This window comes from Nannobrachium achirus (genome assembly GCF_963921795.1).
Source record: "Nannobrachium achirus genome assembly, chromosome: 17".
NCBI classification, from domain to species: domain Eukaryota; kingdom Metazoa; phylum Chordata; class Actinopteri; order Myctophiformes; family Myctophidae; genus Nannobrachium; species Nannobrachium achirus.
This window is the reverse complement of record NC_137824.1, coordinates 37,814,556-37,840,860: the sequence shown is the minus strand read 5'-3', so window position 1 is coordinate 37,840,860 and position 26,305 is coordinate 37,814,556. Positions and strand designations below refer to the sequence as shown.

The window sequence follows — 26,305 nt, the reverse complement described above, 5'->3', positions numbered from 1 at the left end:
GTACACAAATGACCCTTATATAAGACCGGCATTATCTACCGACAGATTAGTAACAAGATGTCAAAATCATTGAAGGTTTACCCTACTAACCAACTGTTTACCATAGCAACCATGTTTTTTACCTTAGCAACCAACTGTTTACCCTAGCAACCAACTGTTTACCACAGCAACCATGTTTTTTTTACCCTAGCAACCAACTGTTTACCCTAGCAACCAATTGTTTACCATAGCAACCATGTTTTCTTACCCTAGCAACCAACTGTTTGCCCTAGCAACCAACTGTTTACCATAGCAACCATGTTTTTTACAGGGCCTGGGATTGATGACATCAGAAATCTCCATATATGGGCATGAAAGGGATTTTGTTTCTGGAAATATGTCTGTGGGGTGCCACATTTGGAATATAACACTTACATCACACATCTGGATATCCATACAGCCCATCTAGTTTGCCTGTGTCCATTTATGCCCATATATCTGATGACATTGGGACAATGATCTCTGGGAATAGCAAATATAGTTATCCTAGAAAGTGAAAATCTTACATCAAAGGCCATAACTACCTACCTACCACCATACTGCATTCCTCATTAAACTACCTACCAGTAAGATGCCTAAGGGAGAAAAGCAAAGGGCGAGGTTGCACCATTTCTTGGTCTTCTGGCCAGTGATGTATATCGGACCATTTAACCATATATGGAGACATCTGGTACCCATAGATATTCACAGATATGGGCTTAATATTGATGACATAAGGGATCTCCATATATGGGCGTAAAAGGGATTTGGTTCCCCTGGCATCACAGGGATCTCCATATATGGGCATAAAATGGATTTGGTTACCCTGGCAACACGGGGATCTCCATATCTCCATATATGGGCATAAAAGGGATTTGGTTCCCCTGGCATCACAGGGATCTCCATATATGGGCATAAAAGGGATTTGGTTCCCCTGACATTACAGTGATGTCAGTGGCTGGTTCTACAGAGGGGATCTCCATTTATGGGCATAAAAGGGAATGTATGTATGATGATGTCAGATATAGACGTCATAGGACTTTCACACAACGAATAACTGAGTAAGCATGTAAACCCGTAAAATCTATATTTGGGCATGGCTGATTTATGACCTCATCATGATGACACGAGCAAACACAGCTGAATTGTATAAATGATCAGTGCAGAAACCAACAGAAGTATTTGACCAAGACTCTTGATCTTCAAGAACCCTGAGAACCTGTATTGTTTGGTATTTTACCATTTTTGGTGTTTGAAATGTTGAACTGGACTTTACATCGTGAAAGTGGATTCAATATATTGAGACTAGGGTAAAAAAACATGGTTGCTATGGTAAACAGTTGGTTGCTAGGGTAAACAGTTGGTTGCTAGGGTAAAACCATGGTTGCTAAGGTGGTTGCTAACGTACACAAACAGACCAGCAACAACAGACTGTTGCCACAGCAACGTACACAAAGGTTTGTGTACACATGTGGTGTGATGTCATACTGATGCGGAGATATGAGCAGGGCAAAGGTGTGGCGTGTGACGTGTGACCGACCGACCGACCGACCGACCGACGGACGGCCGGTGGAGGTTTTGATACTAAACTGCGACCTACGGCCGCAATAAAAGAGGATGTCTAATCTCCAATCAAAAAGCACTCACGAAACCTGATTAAATCCAACATGAAACAAACAAACCAACCATTCCTCCAGTCAGAACCACTACACAACACTCCTACTGAACCAGATATATAAAATAAAACATTAAACAGCAAAGACTTTCCACGGAACACTAAAGCAACAGCTTCTGTTTTGTGACAGGCTGACTGGTGAAATAATAACAGCATACAGAAAAGAGATAAAGAGAGAGAGAACAAGAGAGGGGAGGGGGGATGGGGGGGCACAGGATTTGGCAGGGAAGACAGGAAAATGAAGGGCTCTATGTGGGTGGCAGTGAATTCCCCCTCCCAGAGCACTTTTACATTACATACTGTAAACCTACCATGCACCCAGGATGACTTAAGTGCCCAGCAGGAACTGTGTGTACGTGCGTGTGCGCGCGTATGTGGAGTATGCGTATGTTTTGCGGTTTCCCTGATCAAAGTGAAAGCCATAACGTTCAGCTAAACCTATTTTTCTTCCTCTTTCAACTGAACATTCTGACAAGCCCTGTAGCTAAACTGGAACCAACTGGTTTTAGTGAATCCTCTCAGACACAGTTTAGTGCCCGATATAGACTGTCCATGCGAGTTTGCCTTTGCCAGTACTACATGAAAAGGCCTCCCCTGCAGATTGGAAAAGCCTCATTGTCAGGACATTTGTTGCTTTTTAAGATGTTTGGGTTGCGGGAAGTTAAAAAAACAGCATGTCTAATCAGGTTGAGGTGAGAGGGAGGATTACAAATGTTATTGGCGGACCTGATGAACGACTTCAATGTGACCAGCTCTTATCAAATAAGTCACACGCAGTATCACAAACTAAAACTAGAACTGCACTCTGTCGAGGTGCCAACTTGCGTCTTGTGCACAAGTAGGCCATATGGCGTGCCATGAGGTGTGCTCTGCTGGCCTCATTGGCTGTTAATGATGACATTACCAGGAATGCTCTTATATACGGTACCAAACTCTGCTGACATCACCAGTGGCATCACCAGGAATGCTGGTCCCTCATTGGCTGTTAATGATGACGTTGCCAGATTGGGCTACGGGCTTAAACACAGGCTTAAACACGGGCAGACACCGACATACGTACATACGTTGTACATATGTACATGCGCAGCCGAACACAGTACCTGCACGCTCTGTTGCCGCAAGTAATAATATGAAAGCTTAAACGTGTTTCTGTAAAATACAGTGGTAGCTCAAAATGTGTTTCATGAAATGCCTTCTGTATACAGTACTTTATGTTATGTCCTGATATGTCCTGTTAAATTATGTCCTGCTACGTCCTGTTATTTATGTCCAACCGTGTCCTGTTACGTTATGTCCTGTCCTGTCCTGTCCTGTCGTGTCGTGTACCGTTATATCCTGTTAGGTCCTGTTATTTCCTGTTAAGTCATGCTACAATATGTCCCGTTACATCCTGCTATGTCATGTTACGCACTCACTGCTATTTCTTGTTACGTACTGCTATAGTATGTTGTGTTGTGTTGTGTTATGTACTGTACTGCACTGCACTGCTATGGTCTGTTATGTCCTGCTATGTCCAGTTATGTTCTGTCTTAGGGACAGGGCGGTCAGAAGTCCAATACTTACGAGGGACAGAAAACCTGCAATTTGCCTTTCTTCCCCTTCCCTCTCCCTTTCTCTTTGGCAGTGCCTCCCTCTAAGCAGACCAACAAGATCAGGAGAAGGATGGATAGATTCCTGACAGTCATCTTCACACACGTTGAGACGTTTTCCTGAGGAAGAAGAGGACAAAATAAAATGAATAGCAATATTCCTTTCGTTTGAATAATCATAAATTAGCCTGTATAAGAGCATCAGCTAATATTACATAATAAATCTACTGTATAATTGACCTTGGGGTAACTGCAGCCCAGCAGGACATTAGATGGATGGATGACTGGATGCATGGACAGACAGACAGACTGACGGACGGATGGGTGGATGGATGGACAGAAGGATGGTGGATTGATGGATGGATGACTGGATGCATTGACAGATAGATTGATTGATGGATGGATGGATGGTAAATGTAGATGCCACCGTTGCTGTTCAGGTCAGCAATCAATCATATAGGCCAGGGGTTCTCAAACTTTTTGATGACAACTTATTATTAACAAACTTTTTTTGGACCAAAAATTAGACCAGAAAATAGACCTCAAAGTGTGCCTCTGGAACCAGGTGTCTCTGCTGGAACAGCCAAGAGACTTTCTTTAGAGCACTGGTTCCCAAACACTGGGTCGGGACCCATTTGTGGGTCGCGGACAGATTTGTATGGGTCCCTTAATTTTTTGTTTCCTACATTCTGTTTATTAGTTATTATTATTCAAAACATTCCCAAAAAAGACAAAACAAAATTATATGTTTTTTTTTTCCAGTAATTTCAAAGAGAAATCAAAGAAATTACATAAATTAGAACATAAATGTTTAAGAAGTAGTGAAAATAGCAGATCTACAAGCTTGATGCGTTGTGAGCTTGTAGATCTGCTGTTTTCACTAGTTTGGGTCCCTGGCAAACGTTTCTGTTTTGGGTCACGAGCTAAAAGGTTTGGGAACCACTGCTTTAGAGGTACTGTATGTGTAAATCCATATATTTGTGCATCATTTGGCTGAGGCAAAAATAGTTGTGGTGCTGGGAAATTCATCTGTGCCCGAACCACCAAGTACTGTAAAACAGTACTTAATACAGACCTACGAATGTGTGTTTACCATAAATCTCTCTGTTAGCAGATTCAAGGCTGGACTAATGGTAACACAGCCATAAGTGCGGTATACACACTTTCTACTCACAGGCTGTGTGTTTGCAGGGTTCCTTGATAGCGGCCATTAATCAGACAGCAATAGTAGTCGTGTAGTATCTGCCGTGATTCATTTCTCTGAGGTAAGAGGTGCCCTTTACCTCCCCTGGGATGAGGAGACCTACAGGCTGGTGGCTCTGCTGGCAGATATTAACTCCAGCCGTTTACTGTCTAGACAGTCTCTCTCTCTCTCTGTCTCTCTCTATCTGTCTGTCTCTATCTGTCTCCCTCTCAATTCAATTCATCCATTCATCCATCCATCTTCAACAGCTTATCCGGAATCGGGTCACGGGGCTAACAGTTCCAACTGAGATCTCCAGAGTTCCTTATCTAGAGCAACTTTCTCCACTCCCTCCGGGAGTATACAGAGGCGTTCCCAGGACAGTGTGGAGATATAATCCTTCCATCTGGTCTTTGGTCTGCCACAGGGTCTCCTCCCATCCGTACTAGATGCCCAAACCACCTAAGCGGACTCCTTTTCAAGTGTAGGAGCAGCAGTTCTACTCCAAGTCTCTCTTGGGTGACTGAACTTCTCACCCTATCTCTAAGGGAGATGCCAGTCACCCATCTGAGGAAACTAATTTCGGCCGCTTGTACCATTTGCGACATCCTTTTCCCCAGGATAGCCGGCGGAAGAGCCGGCCTGTGATTGGCTGAGACGGGGGAGGGAGCGCTCGTTTTGCTTCACTGGTTACTCAGACAGTGCACTTGGCCATTGGCTTCCAGCCATGGGCACTCGCTCACCTAATGAATCGCTCTGGGGCGTCTCAGGAATCTCAAGGCCACACTGTCGGCACAGCTGCCTTGTTAAGTATACTATCAAGTATTTATGGACGTTGAAGTAGCAAAAACAAGTGCTCCTCTTCCCCAGCCCTCCTGGAGAAAACAACACGGCTGCCTGTTGGAGGCTGATAGGAAGCGATTATCTTATCCGATGATCCTGTACTGAGGTTTAGATCAAAATCTTAAATGTCCAAATCTGTCTGCAGATGATCAGGCCGCCTTGATCATTTTCAAACATGTTTGACTTGAATCTAGATCAATAGTTCTCAACCTGTGGGTCGGGACCCCCAGGGGGTTCCCCAAATTATTTTGGGGGGTCCCCAGATGGTTAACTTAATGTGCAACATTGTTTTCTCACTCAACAGTAAACAAACCAACATACAGTTTAAGTATATAGACAGGGTATCTGCACATTTCTAAAGTGACATTTTAAGGACTTTTTAATTGTCAAATATTAGAGGCAGAAATTGTGAAAATATCCGGTCTACATGCTCACAACGCGTGTTTGCAGATCTGATATTTTCACAATAGAATCGTGTTATACAAAATGTAATGCCTCAACTCTTATAGTGCTCGTAGGGTGGGGGGTCCCCAGTTAAAATATATTATTTTGAGGGTCACAGCCTGAAAAGGTTGAGAACCACTGATCTAGATGATTATGTAACTACTGTCTAAGCGAGCCGGGCAGGCGGTGGTGAGCGAGTCACGGCTCCGAAGAGACAAGCCTACACAGAAGTGACTGAGAGGACTTTTGACATGGTGACCAGTCGAAGCAGCCTGTGGTTGTACGGCTACAGCTTGGAAAGAACACGCCTGTCTTCCCAGACATATCACAACCATTCATCGGTTGAGATTAAATCATCTGAGGTGCTGCTCTACTCCAGTCCAGAAGGCACTTAAACACTACAACCCCAGCATCCATATTTGGTGGCGGAATGGCAGATCTGCAAGTTCTACAACACATCACAATGCGATGTGAGCTTGTAGATCTACTATTTTTGGACAGAGTACAAGCCGAGGTCCAGTTTACTAAGTCTAAAGGGCTCAAGTGTTTAATAAAATCCTGTAATGTGTGATGCATTAAGAGAATCTGATAAGAATATCTTTGTAGTGTCTCTCTCTCTCTCTCTCTCCGTTTTCCCTTTCATTCTTTCTCTCTCTGTCCAGTAATAGTGTATCTTATCCTCTGTCTCATTGATTCCACAGATTAGGTTGTTGACCCACTATTCTACCCCTGGTCAACATTACTCCCATCTCTTCAGTCTTCAAACATTCTTCATTATTACTGTATGCTCTCATTGTAAACAATACACACACACACGCGCACGCACGCACGCACGCACGCACGCACGCACGCACGCACGCACGCACGCACGCACGCACACACACACACACACACACACACACACACACACACACACACACACACACACACACACACACACACACACACACACACACACAGATCAGATAGCCAGCCCCACAGCTGGAGTACAAGTGAAATATCTAACTTGGCATGCGACCAACTGTCTTCACAAACCGCTTCTTATCTGACCTACAATACTCCTGGGCCCCCAGCCCCCCACCACCGCACACACAACACACACACACACACACACACACACACACACACACCACACGCACGCACGCACGCACGCACGCACGCACGCACGCACGCACGCACGCACGCACGCACGCACGCACGCACGCACGCACGCACGCACGCACACACACACACACACACACACACACACACACACACACACACACACACACACACACACACACTTCTTCCACTCCACTCCCTCTCTCGGATGCAGGCAGCAGCTGGGAGTCATGTTGCTGTAGAGGTTAACAGTGATGTGTCACTCCATAGATAGTATCTCATAATGAAAATAATACCAGATAGGGGAATTATTAAACATAGATTATTATGGATTATTGGCAGTCTTGACGGCAGATTTCAAGACTTTCCTTTATGTTTACTGTGCTTTAATGCAGTGGTTCTCAACTTTTTCAGGCCGTGACCCCAAAAATAATCATGTTTTAACTGGGGGCCCCCCACCCTGACCAGCACTAAGAGTTGAGGCATTACATTTTGTATAACACGGTTCTATTGTGAAAATAGCAGATCTACATGCTCACAACGCCTCGCAACGCGAGACGTGAGCATGTAGATCAGCTATTTTCACCATTTCTGCCTTCCTTAAATTGACACTTTAGAAATGTGCAGATACCCTTTATACACTTGAATTTTATGTTGGTTTGTTTACTGTTGAGTGAAAAAACAATGTTTCACATCAAGTCAATCATCTGAGGACCCCCCCAAAATTATTTGGGGACCCCGAGTCCCGACCCACAGGTTGAGAACCACTGCTATAAATGAAACACAATGAAACAGTTGTATACACAGAGCCCTTGGAAGATGAACTTTCTTTCTTGACTGTACCGCGAGTCAGCCTCACCGTTGGCAATGTTACACGGAGGACACCGCTCCTCATGTTCTGACAGAGATGCTGGCTTCCATGGTGATAATGTACTGTCCATGGGCACAAAGCCAACAAGCTACACTGCTTTGTGGCCGTAAAGTACTAACCAAGACTCTACTTCCACTGAACTCATTCCAGTGTACTGCTGCTGTCGTGCAGAATCCTCATACAGGTATCTCCACATTTCAATGTTTATCGTAAATGTATGCCCTACTTCCGTGGTTCTAAACCTGTGGGTCTGGCTCGGGACCCCCAAATTATTTTGGGGGGTCCCCAGAGGATTAGCTTAATGTGCAACATTGTTTTCTCACTCAGCAGTAAACAAACCAACATAAAGTTTAAGTGTATAGAGGGTATCTAGTATCTACACATTTCTAATTGACAATTTAGGGACTTTTTGATACATGGCAAATTAAACATCGGCCAAATTGTCAAATATTAGAGGCAGAAATTGGGAAGATCTACATGCTCACAACGCCTCGCAACGGTGCCATGGCATTGGTCCGAAGGTAGATTAGTCCGAAGGTTCATTAGTCCGAATTTGTTAAGAATACTATGCCTGGACTTTCCAAGATGGCGGCTTGCTAGCAAGTCACGTTTGGTGTACCTCCGCTAGTGTTACTCAGAATACTGATATAACTTGGACAGTTCTTAATAAAAGTGAGCATTTTTGGTGTTAAATCGATGGCATTATCGACCAACAAGAAACCAGCAACTCGTCTACAATCTAGAGTAGCTTTTGATCGACTTTTCTCCCCGATGGAAACTCACGCTAAACAACCCGAGCAAGAGGGGGACAAACACGGCGACTCCAACATGCAGTCTGACGAAGCTATGGCTACCGCTACCCCCTCCACCGGGAGTGGAGATGATGGAAACAGGTCTGTTCTGGACGCTATTCGGGCTATGGAGACCTCATTTGACCGCAAATTTCAATGCCTAAACGGCAGATTCGACGGAGTGATGGCGGCGATTGATGGAATTAAGGCTGAGGTAGCTGGGTGCGTCACACGGGTTACTGCGACCGAGTCCCGTATCTCTGATACTGAAGATGCAGTCAATGGTCTCCAGGCTAAAGTGGCTTCTCTAGACAACGAGAACAAAGATTTAAAAGCAAAGGTTCTGGATCTTCAGACCAGATCCAGAAGGTCCAACTTGAAGCTTGCAAACGCCTGTGAGACAGAAGTACCAAATGGTAAATTATGCTCGTATCTGGAGGACTGGATTCCTAAGGCTCTGAATGTCAAACCTACTTCCAAGATATTTCTTGGGAGGGTTCATAGGCTGGGCCCGAGAAAGGATGCAAGAGCACACCCCAGAACCATTATCATGCAGTTTCTTAATGATCGGGACAAGGACATGGTTTGGGAAGCTGCCAGGAAGAAGAAGGAGATCAAGCTAGGCAACAGACGTGTGTGGTTCCAGACAGACGTACCACCAGAACTCTACCAGAAGAAGAAACGATTCGACTCGGTCGTAAAGAAGTTCCAGGATATGAACATCAGAGCCGGAGTCGTTTACCCTATGTGCCGGCTTCGGGTGACCTATTTGGGGAGAACGCACTCATTCGACAACCCGGAGGACGCAGAGGTTCTGGCCGGGACGATCAACAGAGAGACGAATGGCGAAGGGGTTCCACTATCTGAGACGCAGGACGAGGACAATGGGACGGGGTAATGTTCATCGATCGGCTGACTGTTTTCTAATTCACTAACTTTATTAATGCCGAGGACTATTCTTCATTGAACCTGATTCAACCCACCGATCGTATCCTTTTGCTGCTGAAATCAGCCTCTGCCCACAACTTTTCTTTGTTTTATAATTTATTTTTTTATTCTTATTAATATTGTTTATTGTATTCCCTTAGATTTTGTCTTTTTTCTTAGCTACGAAATGAGATGCGGACAGGACTAACGAACTGAGATATAACTCTTGTGGCTTTGCCCGAAATGATCGCAATATTTGATTGCTGGTTTTAAATCCGTAGTCTCATTTCTCCGATAACTACTAGGCTACTCATCTGAATTCTCACCCCCCTTTCGTTTTTTTTTTTTCTGATCGAGTACTGATGTGCTGTTTTCCTATTATTGTTACTATCATTTTGTCAAGGCTTGAAAATAACTAAGGGAACTATTTTTGTTACTTTATTGTATCTAGGGGAGGGGGGATTTTACAGCCTTCTCTTTTCTTGTTTATGTAGCTATAGTAGCCATATGAGAACTGGCGTTTAATTATTATTATTTTTTATTATTAGTGGCATGCACTACTACTATTCTATTCTGTTTGGGTTTGGGAGTGATCAAGGCAGCTACTGTTATTGTATTGGTTACGAAATGGGTTCGTTGGAATGATAACCCCCTTTTTTTGTGTGTTTTTTTTTTCTTTTCTTCCATGCTGACTTTATTACCACCCCCGTTTGTTGTTTTTGTATTGAAATGGAGGCACGGCGTCGTTTCTCTAAGCCGCGGTTCGCTGTGGATTGGAGGTGCCGACGTCGTAGCTATTATATTTTAGACTTCATTAATAACAACCGTGATTAAACATAGGTTCGGCAGCGTGGTCGTGCGCTAGCCGTTAGCTTTTCTGTTCAAAACTGCCACTCGCCCTACTTAAATGGTCTGCGCTCATTATACTATTTTTGTTTTTTAATTATTGCTCTATAATTTGTAACGTTAATGTTCAGACCTATTAGATCGCTGATTGTATTTTCTGACAATTGTTATATGCGAGTGAGCACAAGGGGGTGGTAGGATTTATGCTTTTGTGTTTACGTTCCTGAAACTACAATGCTTGCTAACGTGGCTATGATGCCATTGTGTACTGAACCTACAGAACCCTATATCCCACAATGCACTTCGCGGCAATACTTCTTTCACATCCGGGTCTAACGCGACCTACTTCCGGCTCATGCCGAAGTGACGTTGGTTGCTGTTTGGGTGACGCTGCATGTGTGGTGTAACCCTTGCAGTGCCTTGAGTTTTCCACAGAGTAGATTGGCATTGAACATAATGTGGATTGTGGTTAAGAGGCTGGGATCAAAGAGATTACTTATATGGGTTTACCCATTGTACTATAAGCAGTTGCACATCAATAATATCAATAACAAATCGGGAATAAATATATAAAAAAATATATATATATATATTTAAAAAAAAAAAAAAATGATAAAATGATAAAAATTGAGGGGGAAAAAAAAAGAAATGTTTTTCGATGAAAAAGCAAAAAAAGTAGAGAAAAGAACTAAATAAAGGGAAATGGGTTCTGTAGGCCCCCTTTTTTTTTCTTTTGTTTGTTTTCTGTTCTTCTTTCTTGCTGATCGTTGCTACATATTATATTGCTCATTATTCCATATTTAGGTCGATTAGAACTGTTTTCATATTTAGCTATAGGAGGGTCCACTTGGTTAGTCTGTATCTATAATGATACTCACGTCTGTGCTTCCAGGAGGACTTTCGCTGTTTTTGTTTTTGGCTTTTTATTTTTTGGATTGTTTTGGATTTGTGTGCTTGTGTGTGTGTACCCCTCCCCTCCCTCCCTTCTCCTCCCCACTCCCTCTCTCTCTGCTCAGATGCCGATATAATTTAGACGTTGGTGCCAATGACTGGTAGGAATATTAATTTCATTTCCTGGAATGTCAAAGGGCTAAATATTTCTTCCAAGATTGGAAAAGTACTTTCACACCTACAACAGTTGAAAGGGGATGTTTGTTTCTTACAAGAAACACATCTCCGCACAAAAGACATTTCTAGTCTTAAAAGATCTTGGATGGGCCACCTATTTCATTCTAGATACTCTGAAAAGGCAAGAGGGGCTGCTATAATTATACATAGAGATGTTGCCTTTGAACTGAACACAACGAAGATTGACCCCAATGGTAGATATGTAATAGTGTCGGGCAAATTGCAGGGCACTCCCGTGGTCCTGGCCTCTCTGTATGCCCCTACTTGGGACGATGAGGGATTTATTTCTAGGTTCTTCTCCTCGATACCTAATTTAAATGACCATCAGATTATAATTGGCGGAGATTGGAACCTTGTTTTGAATCCTAATCTTGATAGGTCATCTGCCGCTCAATCTACGCTATCTAAATCGGCCAAAGCAGTGACATTTCACGCCGACCAACTTGGCTTGTTAGACCCATGGAGGACCAAATCCCCTTCGGACAAAGTATTTTCCTTCTTTTCATATGTACACCGTTCGTACTCTCGTATTGACTTCTTTTTGTTGGATAAGAGACTACTGCATAGTGTCGAGGCATGTAAATACCACGCCATAGTTATTTCGGACCATGCCCCGACTTCCTTAGTACTCAAATTTCAGCAAGGCAGACCTCCATCCAAATTTTGGAAATTTAGCTCTCATCTGCTCTCGGAAATCATGTTCAAAGACTTCCTCGACATACAAATAAAACAGTATTTTGAGATTAATGATACCCCAGATGTGTGCAGTAGCACACTTTGGGAAGCATTTAAGGCTTATCTCCGGGGTCAGATAATTTCTTTTGTTGCTTATTTCAAAAGAACGGAAAAAAACAAATTAATTTCAATAGCGGACAAAATACGAGATCTGGATGCTCAATATTCAGTCAACCCTTCTCCGGCCCTTTATACGACTCGGGTCCAACTTCAAGCTGAATATGATATGTTATCCACGACGATTGTTCAAAGACAGCTCCTTCAGACTAGACAACGCTACTTTGAACACGGGGACAAAGCGGGGAAACTGCTTGCATACCAAGCAAGGGCGGCGGAAGCCTCGAGGCTGGTCCCTAGAATAAAAACACCCGCGGGAGAAACGATAACCGACCCTGCCAATATCAGTAATGTTTTTTCTGACTTTTACCTTAAGTTATATACATCAGAATCCAATATAAACGATTGGGAAGGACCCAACCCACTAGATAACTTGAATTATCCCCAGATTGGAGAAGGGCCTACAACTACACTTGGTGCCCCTTTAATGGTGTGGGAGATTATTGATGCTATAAAGTCTCTACAGAGCGGCAAATCTCCAGGACCTGATGGTTATACAACAGATTTCTATAAAGCATTTGCTGAAATACTTGCTCCCACTTTAGTGCGCGTTTACAATGACGCCTTTGAGAAAGGCCAGCTCCCCCCTACTTTGACAGAAGCCTCGATTTCGGTATTGCTTAAAAAAGATAAAGACCCGCTTTTGTGCAGTAGCTATAGACCAATTTCCCTTTTAAACGTGGACTTTAAGATTATGGCCAAGGTCTTGGCGACTCGCCTTCAAGGTGTGATGCCGGACCTTATTAATCCTGATCAAACAGGTTTCATCACCGGGAGGCATTCTTTTTTTAACACGAGAAGATTATTTAATATTCTTTACACTCCCGCCTCTGACTCACCTGAAATTGTGCTTTCTTTAGATGCCGAAAAAGCGTTTGATCGCGTGGAATGGGGGTACCTATTCTACGTTCTTGACAAATTTGGTTTCCCCCCAGAATTTATTAAATGGATCAAACTTATGTACACTTCCCCAGTATCTTCGGTTAATGTAAATGGAATGAAATCGGGTCGTTTCACGCTCTCCCGCGGGAATAGGCAAGGTTGCCCTTTGTCTCCGTCGTTGTTTGCCCTCGCCATCGAACCACTGGCCTTATGGCTGCGCGGAGAAGAGGGGTTCAAGGGCATCTCCCGTTTTGGGCACGTGCACAAATTGTCGCTTTATGCAGATGACCTTTTATTATACATTTCGGACCCAGTGACCTCTCTACCTATTATCTTGCGCATTATAGAACAATTCAAGGTGCTATCGGGCTATAAACTTAATCTCCAAAAGAGCGAGTACTTAGCGATTAATCCCTTGGCCGATCAAATTCCCCACTCTCGCTTTCCCTTTAGGAAAGTTACAGAAGGGTTTAAATATTTGGGTATCAATGTCACTAAATCATTCACTGGACTTTTTGCCAGGAACTTCAGCCCACTGGTAGATAAGTGTAAAGAGGAATTGGCTCGTTGGTCTACCCTGCCCCTTTCTTTATTGGGTAGGGTCAATCTGATTAAAATGATAATACTCCCCCGATTTTTGTACCCTTTTCAACACGTTCCTATTTTTATCAGTAAATCATTTTTCACCAATCTTGACCGGCTTATTAGAACCTTTCTATGGTGTAATAAAAAGGCACGTATTAGGCTAGAGATTCTCCAACTTTCCAAAGATGAGGGAGGCTTAGCACTTCCTAATATTCGCCACTATTACTGGTCCGCCAACATCAATAAGATCCTTTTTTGGAATACTGAACAAGCAACAGGTTCTATACCCCTATGGGCTGAAATGGAGGCTGCATCCTCGGAGTATTCTCTATGGTCTATGATTTGCTCCCATTTGCCGATTCAGTTTAAGGAAGCCTCTAATAATCCCTTGGTTGTAAATACATTGAAAATCTGGTCTCAACTGAGAAAACAACACGGTTTACATACAGCTTCCGGGCTTGCCCCTGTATATCGAAATCATCTCTTCCCTCTGTCATGCTCGGACCCGGGCTTCCGGATCTGGTCAGAAGGGGGTGCGCGATCTATCGGGGATCTCTTTTCAAATGGTATATTCTCCTCATTTGCTGAACTGAAAGTAAAATTCAATCTACCCAACAGTCACCATTTTCGCTTTCTCCAATTTAGAGACTTTGTCAGGAATATGTACCCTCATTACCCTAATCGCCCACCAGAGACTGCCTTTGATTCCTTTTTGAAGTTTAACCCTGGAGATAAAAAATTAATTTCAATGATATACGATGACATCTCCAAGTTGAATCATACTCATTTAAACTCATTAAGAGCTGCATGGGACCAGGACCTCGGAATTACTCTCTCAGACGAGCAGTGGGATGAAATATTAGAACTGGTACATACTACTTCTATTTGTGCTAGGCACAGGCTTATTCAGTGTAAGATTTTACATAGAGTTCACTTTACTAATGCCAAACTGGCTAGGATATACCCTGATAGATCAGATGCCTGCAATAGATGTAAACAATCCCCAGCGGACTACATGCACATGTTTTGGTCCTGTTCTAAATTGACAAGTTTTTGGACTGCTGTATTCGACACCCTAAGCAGAGCAATAGGTGTACGTATTGATCCAGATCCCCTTATTGCCATTTTCGGTCTCACCTCAATCCCCAATTCAACATCTGCCATTCAAAGAGTTATAGCTTTTACGACCCTACTAGCTAGGAGGTTAATTCTTTTAAATTGGATACATCCTTCTCCTCCTACTCACAATAGGTGGATCCAGGAAATTTTGTATTGTATAAAACTGGAAAGGCTCAGGGCCTCGCTGGGTGGCTCATTGGAGTCCTTCTATAAAAAATGGCAGCCCATGCTGGACCATATTGGCACCTTGACCATAATCGACGACCTCTCCTTCTAGGCTAAGAGCAGAGAAACCCCCCCTCTCCCCCTCCTATCCTCCTCCCCACCTTGGATGAATGTGTTTGTGTGGTTGCTTCTTCTTGTTTTCTTTTGTTCTTCTTTATTGGGAAAAAAAACAGATATGTAATTTTGTATGACTATTCCTTTATTCTGTTCATCTGCCAAAAAACAATAAAGAAATTTGTAAAAAAAAAAGAATACTATGCCTAACTCTAACTCTAAACCTTAACCTCAGTAACCCTAACTGAATTCGGACTAATGAACCTTCGGACTCGGGACTAATGGGCAGTCCCCCTCACAACGCGAGGCGTTGTGAGCATGTAGATCGATGCTGAGATCGATATGAGAAGAAGTCACTGCTGGAAGCGGTGGTGTAAAGTAACTAAGTACATTTACTCAAGTACTGTATGCATTTTTAGGTACATTTACTGTACTGGAGTTTTTCCAAATGTCAGTACTTTTACTTCTACTCCATTACATTTCAGAGACAAATATTGTACTTTTACTCCACTACAATCATTTGAAAACTTTAGTTACTAGTTACTTTGTAGATAATATTATTACAAAACGCACATTACCCACTTCATCCTATATATTTCAGCCATTTGAAAATAGACGATATACAAGCTCACAATGTACTGGATGTACTGTACATACATTAAGGCAGAGGTCTTCAACAGGGGGTCCGGGACCCCTAGGGGGTCCTTGTAGTTACTACAGGGGGTCCTCCAAATATTTGTGTGAACTTTTTTTTTCTCCTTTTTATATTAACCACTTGAACCGTAGTGTCCATATTGGGAGTACTTTGGCCAAAAATAGCAGATCTACAAGCTCACAACGCCTCGCGCTGTGGCTATCTGAAAACACAAATTGACATTAATCCAAAATCACTGATGACTGTGCTGTCAAACGACACTATATGGAATCTATGAAAAAAGGTTGCGGCGATCCCTGCTTCATCTCTCTCTCAATTAAGGGGTCCTTGGCCTGAAAATGTTGAAGACCCCTGCTTTAAAGGAGAAGACCACCCATTTTCAATATTGAACTATGACATTAATATACCTTAGATGAGTTGTGTGGAAATAGAAAAAAAGTTCCCCCATTTCTGTGTTGCCTAGAACTGGAGGATTGATTTTGGGGTTTGTATTGTAAAGTACAACTTGATGACATCACACCGTTGTACTTTACAATACAAACCCCCAAATCAATCCTCCAGTTCTAGGCAACACAGAAGGGGGGGGGGGGACTTTTTTCTATTTCCACACAACTCCTCTAAGTTATATTAATGACATAGTTCAATATTGAGTGGTCTTCCCCTTTAAGGGCTAGCACCATCTTCATGTCATGTTTTGCTGATGCAGGACAAAAGTACAGAGGGGCACACTTCAGCAAGAGCTCTATTCCCTTTGCCAAACAAACTCTGATCAGTTTCTTCTCATGAGGACAATAAACTAACCAAACGATGCCCCAGTGTGAGAAATACAACAGTATCAAAATGTGCCCTCATAAATATTAAAATCTTAAATCAGGGAGGGGGATAAAACTTGCCTACGGTGTTTTGCATTTTATGGTGTAATTATTTTAGATTTTCTAGTTTAGGGCAGGTTAATAGCATGCCATGAAACTATGTTTTATAAGGGCCTGTGTTAAAAAAAAAATCTAATTAAAAAAGTTGCATTCATAAATGCCCCTCGATTTATGTAAAACGCCCTTTACACAGACAGGCCGGATCTGACCCCCAGTCCCCACAAATGGGACAAAGTCCCATAGAGTACAATTCGTAACAAGCAGCCTGCCCTATACCGCTGGAATCAAAACGTTGCTGTTTTCTTTTTGTCAATACTAATCAATAAGAACACACAGTGGGCCCAGGTCCTGCATGTATACAGTAGCAACTGATTAGAGGGCTGATACAATAAGGGCTGCAGCAGCCATGCAAACAAACAACACAAATTATTTACAAGCTGTGGACCTGGCCATAGGCCTAGACTAGAGTATGTACTATACGGCGTGTTTACAGCAATGGTTCTCAACCAGTGGTCCATGAGGGGGTTCCAGGTGGTCCCCAGCTAAATGATGGAGAGTTGGTAACCAAATGGACCCTTATTAGATCTTGAGAGTGTAAAATGAAACCAAATGGACCTTCTCAAGAGCTAAATTATTGTTAAACAAGTGCATTACTTATTTTACAACAAGTGTAGACAATTATAATGTAGAAGAGTTGTTATTTTGATCAGTGTTGGCCTGTTATCTTGCCTATGGTACCAACCTCAATATTGATTTTGTTATCCATTGATAACAAAATATTCTAGGTTTTGGGTCTGCGAGGCTATACATCTCATCAAATTGTGGTCCGTGGCTCAAAAAGCAGAATGAATAATGGACCTTGATATGTGGCCTATAGCCTAGATCTGATTCTGATCTACAAGCTGTGGACCTGGCCACAGGCCTGAGAGTGAGACTATAGTATGTTTTCAGTATGGCTATAATATCAGTCCCTGCTCCCAACCTGTGGCTGCTGTCCACAGCATCAGGTCCTGTCTAGTCTGAGCATAAGGGAAGTGAGGCCAGATGTTGACATCTTGCCCGAAGACGCACACACAGGGATGGAGCTGAAGGTGAACAGGAGACAACAAACACACAGCGACCACCATGATTCTAAATCCATCCACGATGACACATGAACGCTGCGCGCGTTTCAGCAACAACACAGCGGATGTAAACATGCACAAGTCCGTGTTTTTTTCTGGGGGGGGGGAAAACAGAGTGGTATCACTTACCATTTGGTTTTGTAAGTGGTTATTTTCCTCACGGAAAACTAGAAAACAGTCAATCTGACAGATCGCTAGTCGTTATATGCCTTCACGACCGGTCGCTGTTTCTCCTCTTTTCCATTCTTATAATTATCCCCCTCCGTAACGTTAGCAGAAGCAGTTCATCGCCATTAATCAAAAGTTACATGTCGGCAAATTGCCAGTTTTTCCTCCTTTCCCCTCCCGTATCCAGTAGGCCTATATGTGATGTATTTTCAGTGATGAGTATAGTGTGTTATTTATATGTCTGCTGTCTTCTGTGTCGGGATGCAGGCAAGATGGAGGCAGGCTCGCATGCACCTGTCATACAACATACATGCCTGCAGTGGCGCTGCTGCTGGCTGCCTGCTGCACTGCACGGAGGGAGGCAGTCCACATCAGCATCACATCAGCATCAGTGGTGGGAAAAAGTACTCAAGTGTTTTACCTAAAGTAAAAGTATCAATACTGCAATGTAGAAATGCTCTGTAAAAGTCCGGAATTCAAAATGTACTTGAGTTAAAGTACAAAAGTCTAAGGCTACTTAAAGGAGTAGTTCACCACCAAAATGTATTTTTTTTTCTATTGATTGCTCATGCCATGGAGACTTGAGTTCAATAATATTTTTTTGTAGGCCTATTTGTTGCATTCCTAAGACAAAAATTGTGTTCGAGTAAATATACCCCCATTGATTCCGGATGGGGACCCAAATGCAATTGGGTCCCCATCCGGAATCAATGGGGGTAAATTTACTGTAATCAAAATATTGTCTTAGGAATGCGAAAAAGTATTATTGAACTCAAGTCTCCATGGCATGACTAATCAATAGGAAAAAAAAGACATATTTTGGGGGTGAACTACTCCTTTGATTTGATTTGATTTTGAGTATTTTATTAGACAAAAGTGGAGAACATTACAAGTATAGTCAATACATTAAAGAATGTAGTACAGTACAAGTACTGTTAAGCACCCTGCCTAAAAGGAACATCGCAAATAAGTCTTTTTACGGTCTGTTTTACGTCGCAAGTCCTAGGTATTCAACTAACAAATAACAAAAAACATACAAACATCATCACAGTTATACAAAACAGTATATTAAAGTAGTCATTAGGCAAAGTGTCCTATTTCATGTTTTCAAATGTTTGAAAATCTTTTGAAAATAGCAGATCTACAAGCTCACAATGCATTGTGAAGTGAGCTTGTAGATCGTCTATTTTCAAATGGCCAAAATGTAAAAATGGCATTAGTTGTTAATGTATGTTTTGTAATAATAATCAAAATCTACAAAGTAACTAGTAACTAAAGTGTTCAAATAAATGTAGTGGAGTAAAAGTACAATATATGAACTGAAGATGTAGTGGAGTAGAAGTAAAAGTATTGGAAATTGGTAAGTACAGATACCTCAGAATTGTACTTAAGTACAGTACTTAAGTAAATCTACTTAGTTACTTTACACTGCCTGCTGCACACGTGGATGGAAGCGGTCACATCAGCATCAGCAGCAGTGCGAGGATGGAGCAGATAAGATAACAGGACATTATTATGTAATGCCATGATGCATATAGATTGCACGTCAAGGGAGAGAGAAAACGCCCAACTATTTATGGGATGACAGTCTATTAAAGAAGACATTTATGGTACAGTCATAACACACATGAATTACATATCGTGTGAGTTGGCTTTGAATTGTGAAGGCCGTAAGTGGCTATATATAAAGCAGCATGTTAGAGACCCCACGCACTCTATCTCTTTCTCTAAAGCGTTTCACTCTCTGACTGATTGCTTTGCCCTATTAAATTGTGGAAGTGGGATGTGCTCACACACACACACACACACACACACACACACACACACACACACACACACACACACACACACACACACACACACAAACACACACACACACACACACACACACACACACACACACACACACACACACACACACACACACACACACACACACACACACACACAAACCCCATTACATTACTTACATGTTTTACATAATTATTTTACAACCAAACCGAACCATAATCCTTGTTATGGATCGGTCAGTGAAGCCTACTCAACCTGTATTTAATCTGTGGTTCGGTAGGGTGTAAAGAGACGCTTTAGGAGGGGCTGGATGTGACCTCAGGGGTTTGCAGTAAAGGTTTTGGACAAAGTCCCAGCACTGCCACATCATGCCATCTGTCTCCTCTGTTTTCTCCACTAACTGACTAAGAAAAAGAAAAACGAAACAAATCTAAAATTGAATATAAATAAATAAATACAAAAAAATTAAAAGGAAGATAGTGAGTCATAGTAGCCCACATTGTCTTTATAAGGTCTGTCTTGAGCACTAATGTATACTTCATCGCACATTGTTTTTTTATAATAAATGTTCAACTTACAGCAATTGTAAAACTAGTAGGCTATAGATTAAGCGAGCAGAATTCAGGCTTACACTAAACAAGTAGCCAAATAGAGCAGAAATATAAAGGATCTGAAGAAGTTTATGCAACCAAAATGCTGTTTCCTTCATCTACTGTACATTCAAATATTATAAAACATATGCCTGGGTGTTCCAGCAGGTTTCTCGGCGGCTCGCAGTAAAAAAGGACTAGGATGACTACCAATCTCCTATACACCCCCATTAACCACACCCAGGCCAGATTGTCACCCTCTGACTGCCGCCAGAAAGACAACAGGACCTCCACGTACCCCTGGTCCTGTGGTCACACTGGACTGCAGTTCAAGAGTCGCAACGTTGAACCCCAGCATCTCTTATGTTCGAGAGAGAGAGCTGCCGGACCCATGTGGACCTCGTGTTTGGGCCACTACCTGAGCTAGGAGGGGTAGACTGCATGATTACAATACAGCTGAGAGAGAGAGACTGCCAAAGGCAAGTTAACTGACAGGAACGGGGCTCACCAGAAATGGGCCTATGTGATGCAGAACGAGGTGTACAGTATGTGCCTCAGCATTCTGGGACTTTGTGTTGAGTGCGTGGGTCACTGAGGACAGCCCCTGACAGGGACGTGCTGGCCATTGGGAAAAGCGGGACAACTCCCGAACGGCTGGTTCATTCCCGGCCTGGACCAGGCCGGCCATTAGGAAAAAAAATTGGGGGCTGGGCGGCCAACAAAGTAAATCGTCACTGTCGGGCAGAAACCTTGTATCTCCAAGTTTCAAATTTGTACATTTCTTTTCGCAAAGCAAAGCCCTGTTTCATCATACAAGGGCAAGGCCGTTGCACAAAAGTAGTGAAAACAGACGATCTACAAGCACACAACGCCTCGCACCGCGAGGCGTTGTGTGCTTGTAGATCGGCTGTTTTCACTAGTTTAAATCATTTTTTAAATGATAAATACAAAACAAACGGTTTTGGACAAGGTTTCCAACCGACAACGACGAAATATAACTCATGTAATTGGCCCACTGGCTTGTCACTTGTCATGATCTGAAATGGCAAAGTAGCAGCAGCGCTATAGAGAGAGATCTCTCTATAGTGCGCAATGAGGGCCTCTCCAACTCTTTTTTCCCGGGCTGAATCAGGGGCCCAGCATGTCCCTGGCCCCTGACCCCTGAGCTGAAGGCAGTGCAGTGTCCCAGGGTGTGCATTGGACAGGGAAGGGACTTCCCAGCATGCCTCAGGGTGCACACACTTTGTGTATTGTTTTATTGTTGTGTTATTCTGTTCATGTTCGCTATGGGAATGTGTGGTGTGGGGGGGATTTATGTGTTTATTTTACTTGGGTTGTGTTCAGCTGCCATTTATTTTATGTGTGTAATTGTGGGTGACCGCGTTACTGACACCGGGTGACTGCTGTGAGTACCCACTCCCATTTCCCTATTTGTTGGGGTGTTTGGTGAGCCGTTTGCCACAATAAAGCATGTTCCTATGAAAAGTCGTTGTCATGACAACTCCTTTGGAACGGAAACCCACCGGTCATTACAGTATTAAAGAGAACACTTTGTACCACACACGCTTAAGCAGGGGGTCCATATTTACTCTTGTCAAAAAAGAAGACAGACTGTTCAAGAACACATACCGGTATAGCACTCTGATCCGAGAAACCTGATCCATATCTGCACAGTGAAATCCTCAGTTCTAATTTAACTCAGAAGAGTTTCCATTTCGATCCATTTAAGCAGTCTTTAGGGTTAAATTAACACTAAGGATTCGACCATGTTGCTTCACGTCAGACAACGTGGGCAGCCACTCACGTTAATCCCCCACAATATAATAATTTAGACTGACATGGCACGTCATTTGCATAATACACAAACGAATCCGCTCCACATGCATAAAGATTAATGATTTATGACCCCTTGCATGACTGCTGGAATTACAATGAAGCATCAAAACGACGGCACACAAGGAGCCTTTGTGTTGTCTACAGCAACTCTTGTGTACCTGGCAACGAGCCAGGTGTGTGAGGGACAACCTTCCGCCCTTCCAGAAACCTGTCAGGTTTGGTCTGAGCTGATCTCTGCTTGTGGTGTTATGCCTGGCATCGGCTGCACATTTCAGCTATCGGTGAAGGGAAAGAACCCTGCAATGACACGTTTCCCTGCGTGAATGAAAATAAAGCCCCCAATGGGGGATTGAAGAACCACTTTACTCTACTGATGTTTACCACCGGTATTTAACTTTTCTTTTTTTCAGAGGGGAATTTCAGGGTAGTCCTTGAGTTGCATGAAGACAGGCTGTGCACAGAAAGCGGCTTTAGGGATTGGGCAGAGATATGATAAATAGCTTGGGCGGACAGGAGTAGCCTACTTACCAGCACTCCTGGTGGAAAACTGCCAACGTGAAGGACACCCTGATGTGTACAGAGCTGTAAACAGATACAGATATATCTGTAAGTAACAGACAATAATGGTCTTCAGCTATCTCCACTGAATATATGTCTGAATAATGTGAATATACATGCCGTGCACAGACTAACAGTGAATAAGAGACTGGTACAGTGTCAACTAGCATACAACAGTGACAGTAACCGGATAATGTTATAACAGTACATCAATATGAGATTTATTTACAGTGTTTGTTTGTTTGTTTGTTTGATTGATTGATTGATTGATTGATTGATTGATTGATTGATTGATTGATCGATCGATCGATTGATTGATTGATTGATTGATTGATTGATTGATGGATTGATGGATTGATCGATTGGCATGTTTTTAATATGATAAAACCACCAAAAAGCTTGAGTGATTATTTCCATCGACCATGCACAAAATTGTTATAACAACAGTTACCCTTAACAGGCATCTGTCATGGTTACAATCAGAACACCATAAAGTGTTTTTAACTATTTCCTCAAAAGGCATAATGGAATTAGAGTAACAAAGAAAAGTGCTCTCTGAGTGACTCTTGGCAGCAGTCCTGTCCTGTGAGTCGGCCATTGACAGTTTAACAAACTGAGGTGAGGTGTTGGGTTTCTCTGGCTGCTGACTTCTGCTTTTAGTTATTGATCTCATTCCCCTCTCTACATCGTGCTCCTCACGTCTCCACTGGAGGTGGTTTCTGTCTTTGTCGTTTTTGTTTTTGTTTAGACAGAACAGTGCAGAGCAGTGTTTCTCAATCTTCTTTTTGAGCGATGCTCCTGGAACAGGAGCTATAGCTATAGCTCCGTCAAAAACCGAGGGGAAAATATGTTCAAAAATGTCCAGGGCTTAAGTAAACCGAAGGCCTAAATATGGCCTACATCCTGGCACAAATGCCAGGGTCCCATTGGCCAAGCTTCGCAGGATGCGGTGTGATGGCTAGCGGAACGCTATACTGCTACAGTATACTGCTATACTGCTATACTGTTTTCATTTGTATACTTTCATTTGTATTACATTCTTGTAAGGGTCAATTTAGACCTCCCAAAAGGAACCCAGAGTTATAATTAAGCATAAAAACCAACATGAAAAGGGGGGGGGGGGGGGGGGGGACTGAGTTACTAAGGCCCAAGGTGGAGGGGCCTGGAATTATTTTATACTTTAGCTATTGAAAAATAGCAGATATACAAGCTCACAGGTCCATGGAACCAAATATTTTGAGATGGGGGTCCGTGGCCAAATACATAACATTTTGGGGTTCCTTCACGTGAAAAGGTTTGAGCACCCCTGACAAGACATAGAAACATAGGTTTTTCAAAAAACCTTCAACAACGATTTTTCAAAAATAGCAGATCTACAAGCTTGCAGTGAGCTTGTATATCTGCTATTTTTCAATAGTTAAAGCACAAAATAACGCAGTGAATTCTTGTACCCAGGGCCCAGAATTTGGTGCGACACCCCGGTACACCACTTTGTAAACACCCTGGAATGGCAGTGCATTGCTGATGGAAAATATTACCCTAACGCGCATACACAGTATCCATACCAGCACATACACTGTATAGCATACAACCACCCAACCACATACCCACACACATGTATGCTATACATGTATAGTATTCGGCACATACTGTATATGCACGCATGCACGGTCAAGTGAATCTATTACAAATAGGCGATGTACAGTACAAGTTCACAACGTGTCATAATGTTGTGAGCTTGTAGGTCTGCTCTTTTTGATGAACGTTCATCCCAGAATAGGAATGCTAGGGTTCATGTGGTTTGAATCCTGGGTAAAGTCGACCATACCAGCCCTGAGAGAAATGGATAGTCATTTTGTATTTTAAAACAATTTGGGCCTTGATAGTGGCATGGACGAGGGCCCCTGGCCGATTTTTAGGGCCCCCCCACCCCCCACCATAACCCCTCCTCCCTCCCGACACTACTACCCAGCTTGGATTTTAAGCCATGATGATCATCTGTGGACCAAGAAAGCACCTGTAGACAACAGAGGAGGGGCCCACACATTGTCAATGACCACGCGGGCCAGTTCCCTCAAGGGCCCCTGAGAGCCAAGGGCCCCTGGCAACGGCCCCACCGGCCCAATGGTTAATACAGCCCTGGATAGTGGAGATAGACATGCAGGCCTATATGTGGTATGCACCAGTGTACTTCAAGTATAAAATGATACTAGTTATTTTTTATCTTTATATTTTTAATTCCAAATATTATCAAATTATCTCGCGGCACCCCCGGACTGCCATCATAGGTTCTATCCGGCACCACCTTGAAAACCCCTGCGCTAGGCAAATGAGTCTGTTCTGACAATGGATATGCCTCTACCTTCCACGTCAGCAATAACAACCCCAACCAACATTATGATGAAATGCTTTTTCCAGAGCTGTTATGGTGACCTGTTCTCATTGTGCCTGCACAATGGTCTGTTTTCTGGTCCGGCATGAGGAGTTGTGAAAAAAGTTTGAAATAAAAAGACACAACAGTTTCCTAAAAAGAAAAAGGATTGTGGTATGAATAAACTCACTGTGGATTTGTGTTGGAGACATGATGTAATGATGAAATAAAGAACATAGGTCCGTAATGGATTCAAGGAGTTTGCACACCAAGTTTAGTAGAACCACATACATTATCACATCATCATTGTAAAGGGAGAAACTATTACAATGAGCATGTATTCGTGGGAGAGAGGGCGAGCGACCCGGTCGGCAAATCTAGCGTCCTGGTCGGTAGATTTAGCAACCCAGTCGGTAGATTTAGTGACCCAGTCGGTAGATTTAGCAACCCAGTCGGTAGATTTAGCGACCCAGTCGGTAGATTAGCGACCCAGTCGGTAGATTTAGCGACCCAGTCGGTAGATTTAGCGACCCAGTCGGTAGATTAGCGACCCAGTCGGTATAGATTAGCGACCCAGTCGGTAGATTTAGCGACCCAGTCGGTAGATTTAGCGACCCAGTCGGTGAAAACTACCGACCAGGTTGCAACCCAGTTGTAGGTCGCTAAATGATCTCGCCCCTACTGATTCGTGGTTCCGTAGAAACCCTTCAGCTTGACTGACCACTAGACTATCATCTGTTCATAGACATACATTCACAGAATATCTATGAGCAGATGATTAATAATTATTGTGTGAGAATGAATTCCTCTTATTATTATTCCTCATGACTTTGAGCCAGTTTCTATGACAACTCACATCCGGTACGTACTGTATTTTTGGTATTTCTCATTCAGGTATTGATGATTAATATGATTTTTCTTAGGCCTACAGTTTGATGGGTATTTAATTATATTTGGTCTCCTCTGATCTAATTTCTGATCTCTGTTTAGAAAGGTAGCCTACAGTAGATGGCATGGAAACATGTTACATGGAAGTTAATGATTGATGTCACTTAATACATCATGAAATGTGGGTTCATGAAACAGATTATATCAAAGGGTCTCTCTATTACAGTATGTTGTAGCTGCTTCCCAGTGTTGTGTTCTATTTATCGCTCCGTCATAACAGTGTCCCCGTGCCAAACATAACAGATCTCAACAAAGCCGT

General features: G+C 42.8%; 1 protein-coding gene across 1 annotated transcript in view; it reads right to left on the bottom strand.

Moving 5' to 3' along the window:
* glrbb (glycine receptor, beta b) overlaps window positions 1–18,018 on the bottom strand; it is a gene marked incomplete at its 3' end in the record, with an annotated part of 47,767 nt that extends 29,749 nt beyond the window's left edge. Inside the window, exons 1-2 of the mRNA XM_080746712.1 lie at window positions 17,914–18,018; window positions 3,257–3,402 (exon numbers count right to left, since the gene is read on the bottom strand). Of these exons, the coding sequence (XP_080602838.1) occupies window positions 3,257–3,402; window positions 17,914–17,916 (149 nt within the window). The 5' untranslated portion in view covers window positions 17,917–18,018. The remainder of the gene's footprint in view (window positions 1–3,256; window positions 3,403–17,913) is intronic.
* Between the last annotated feature and the right edge of the window lie 8,287 nt (window positions 18,019–26,305).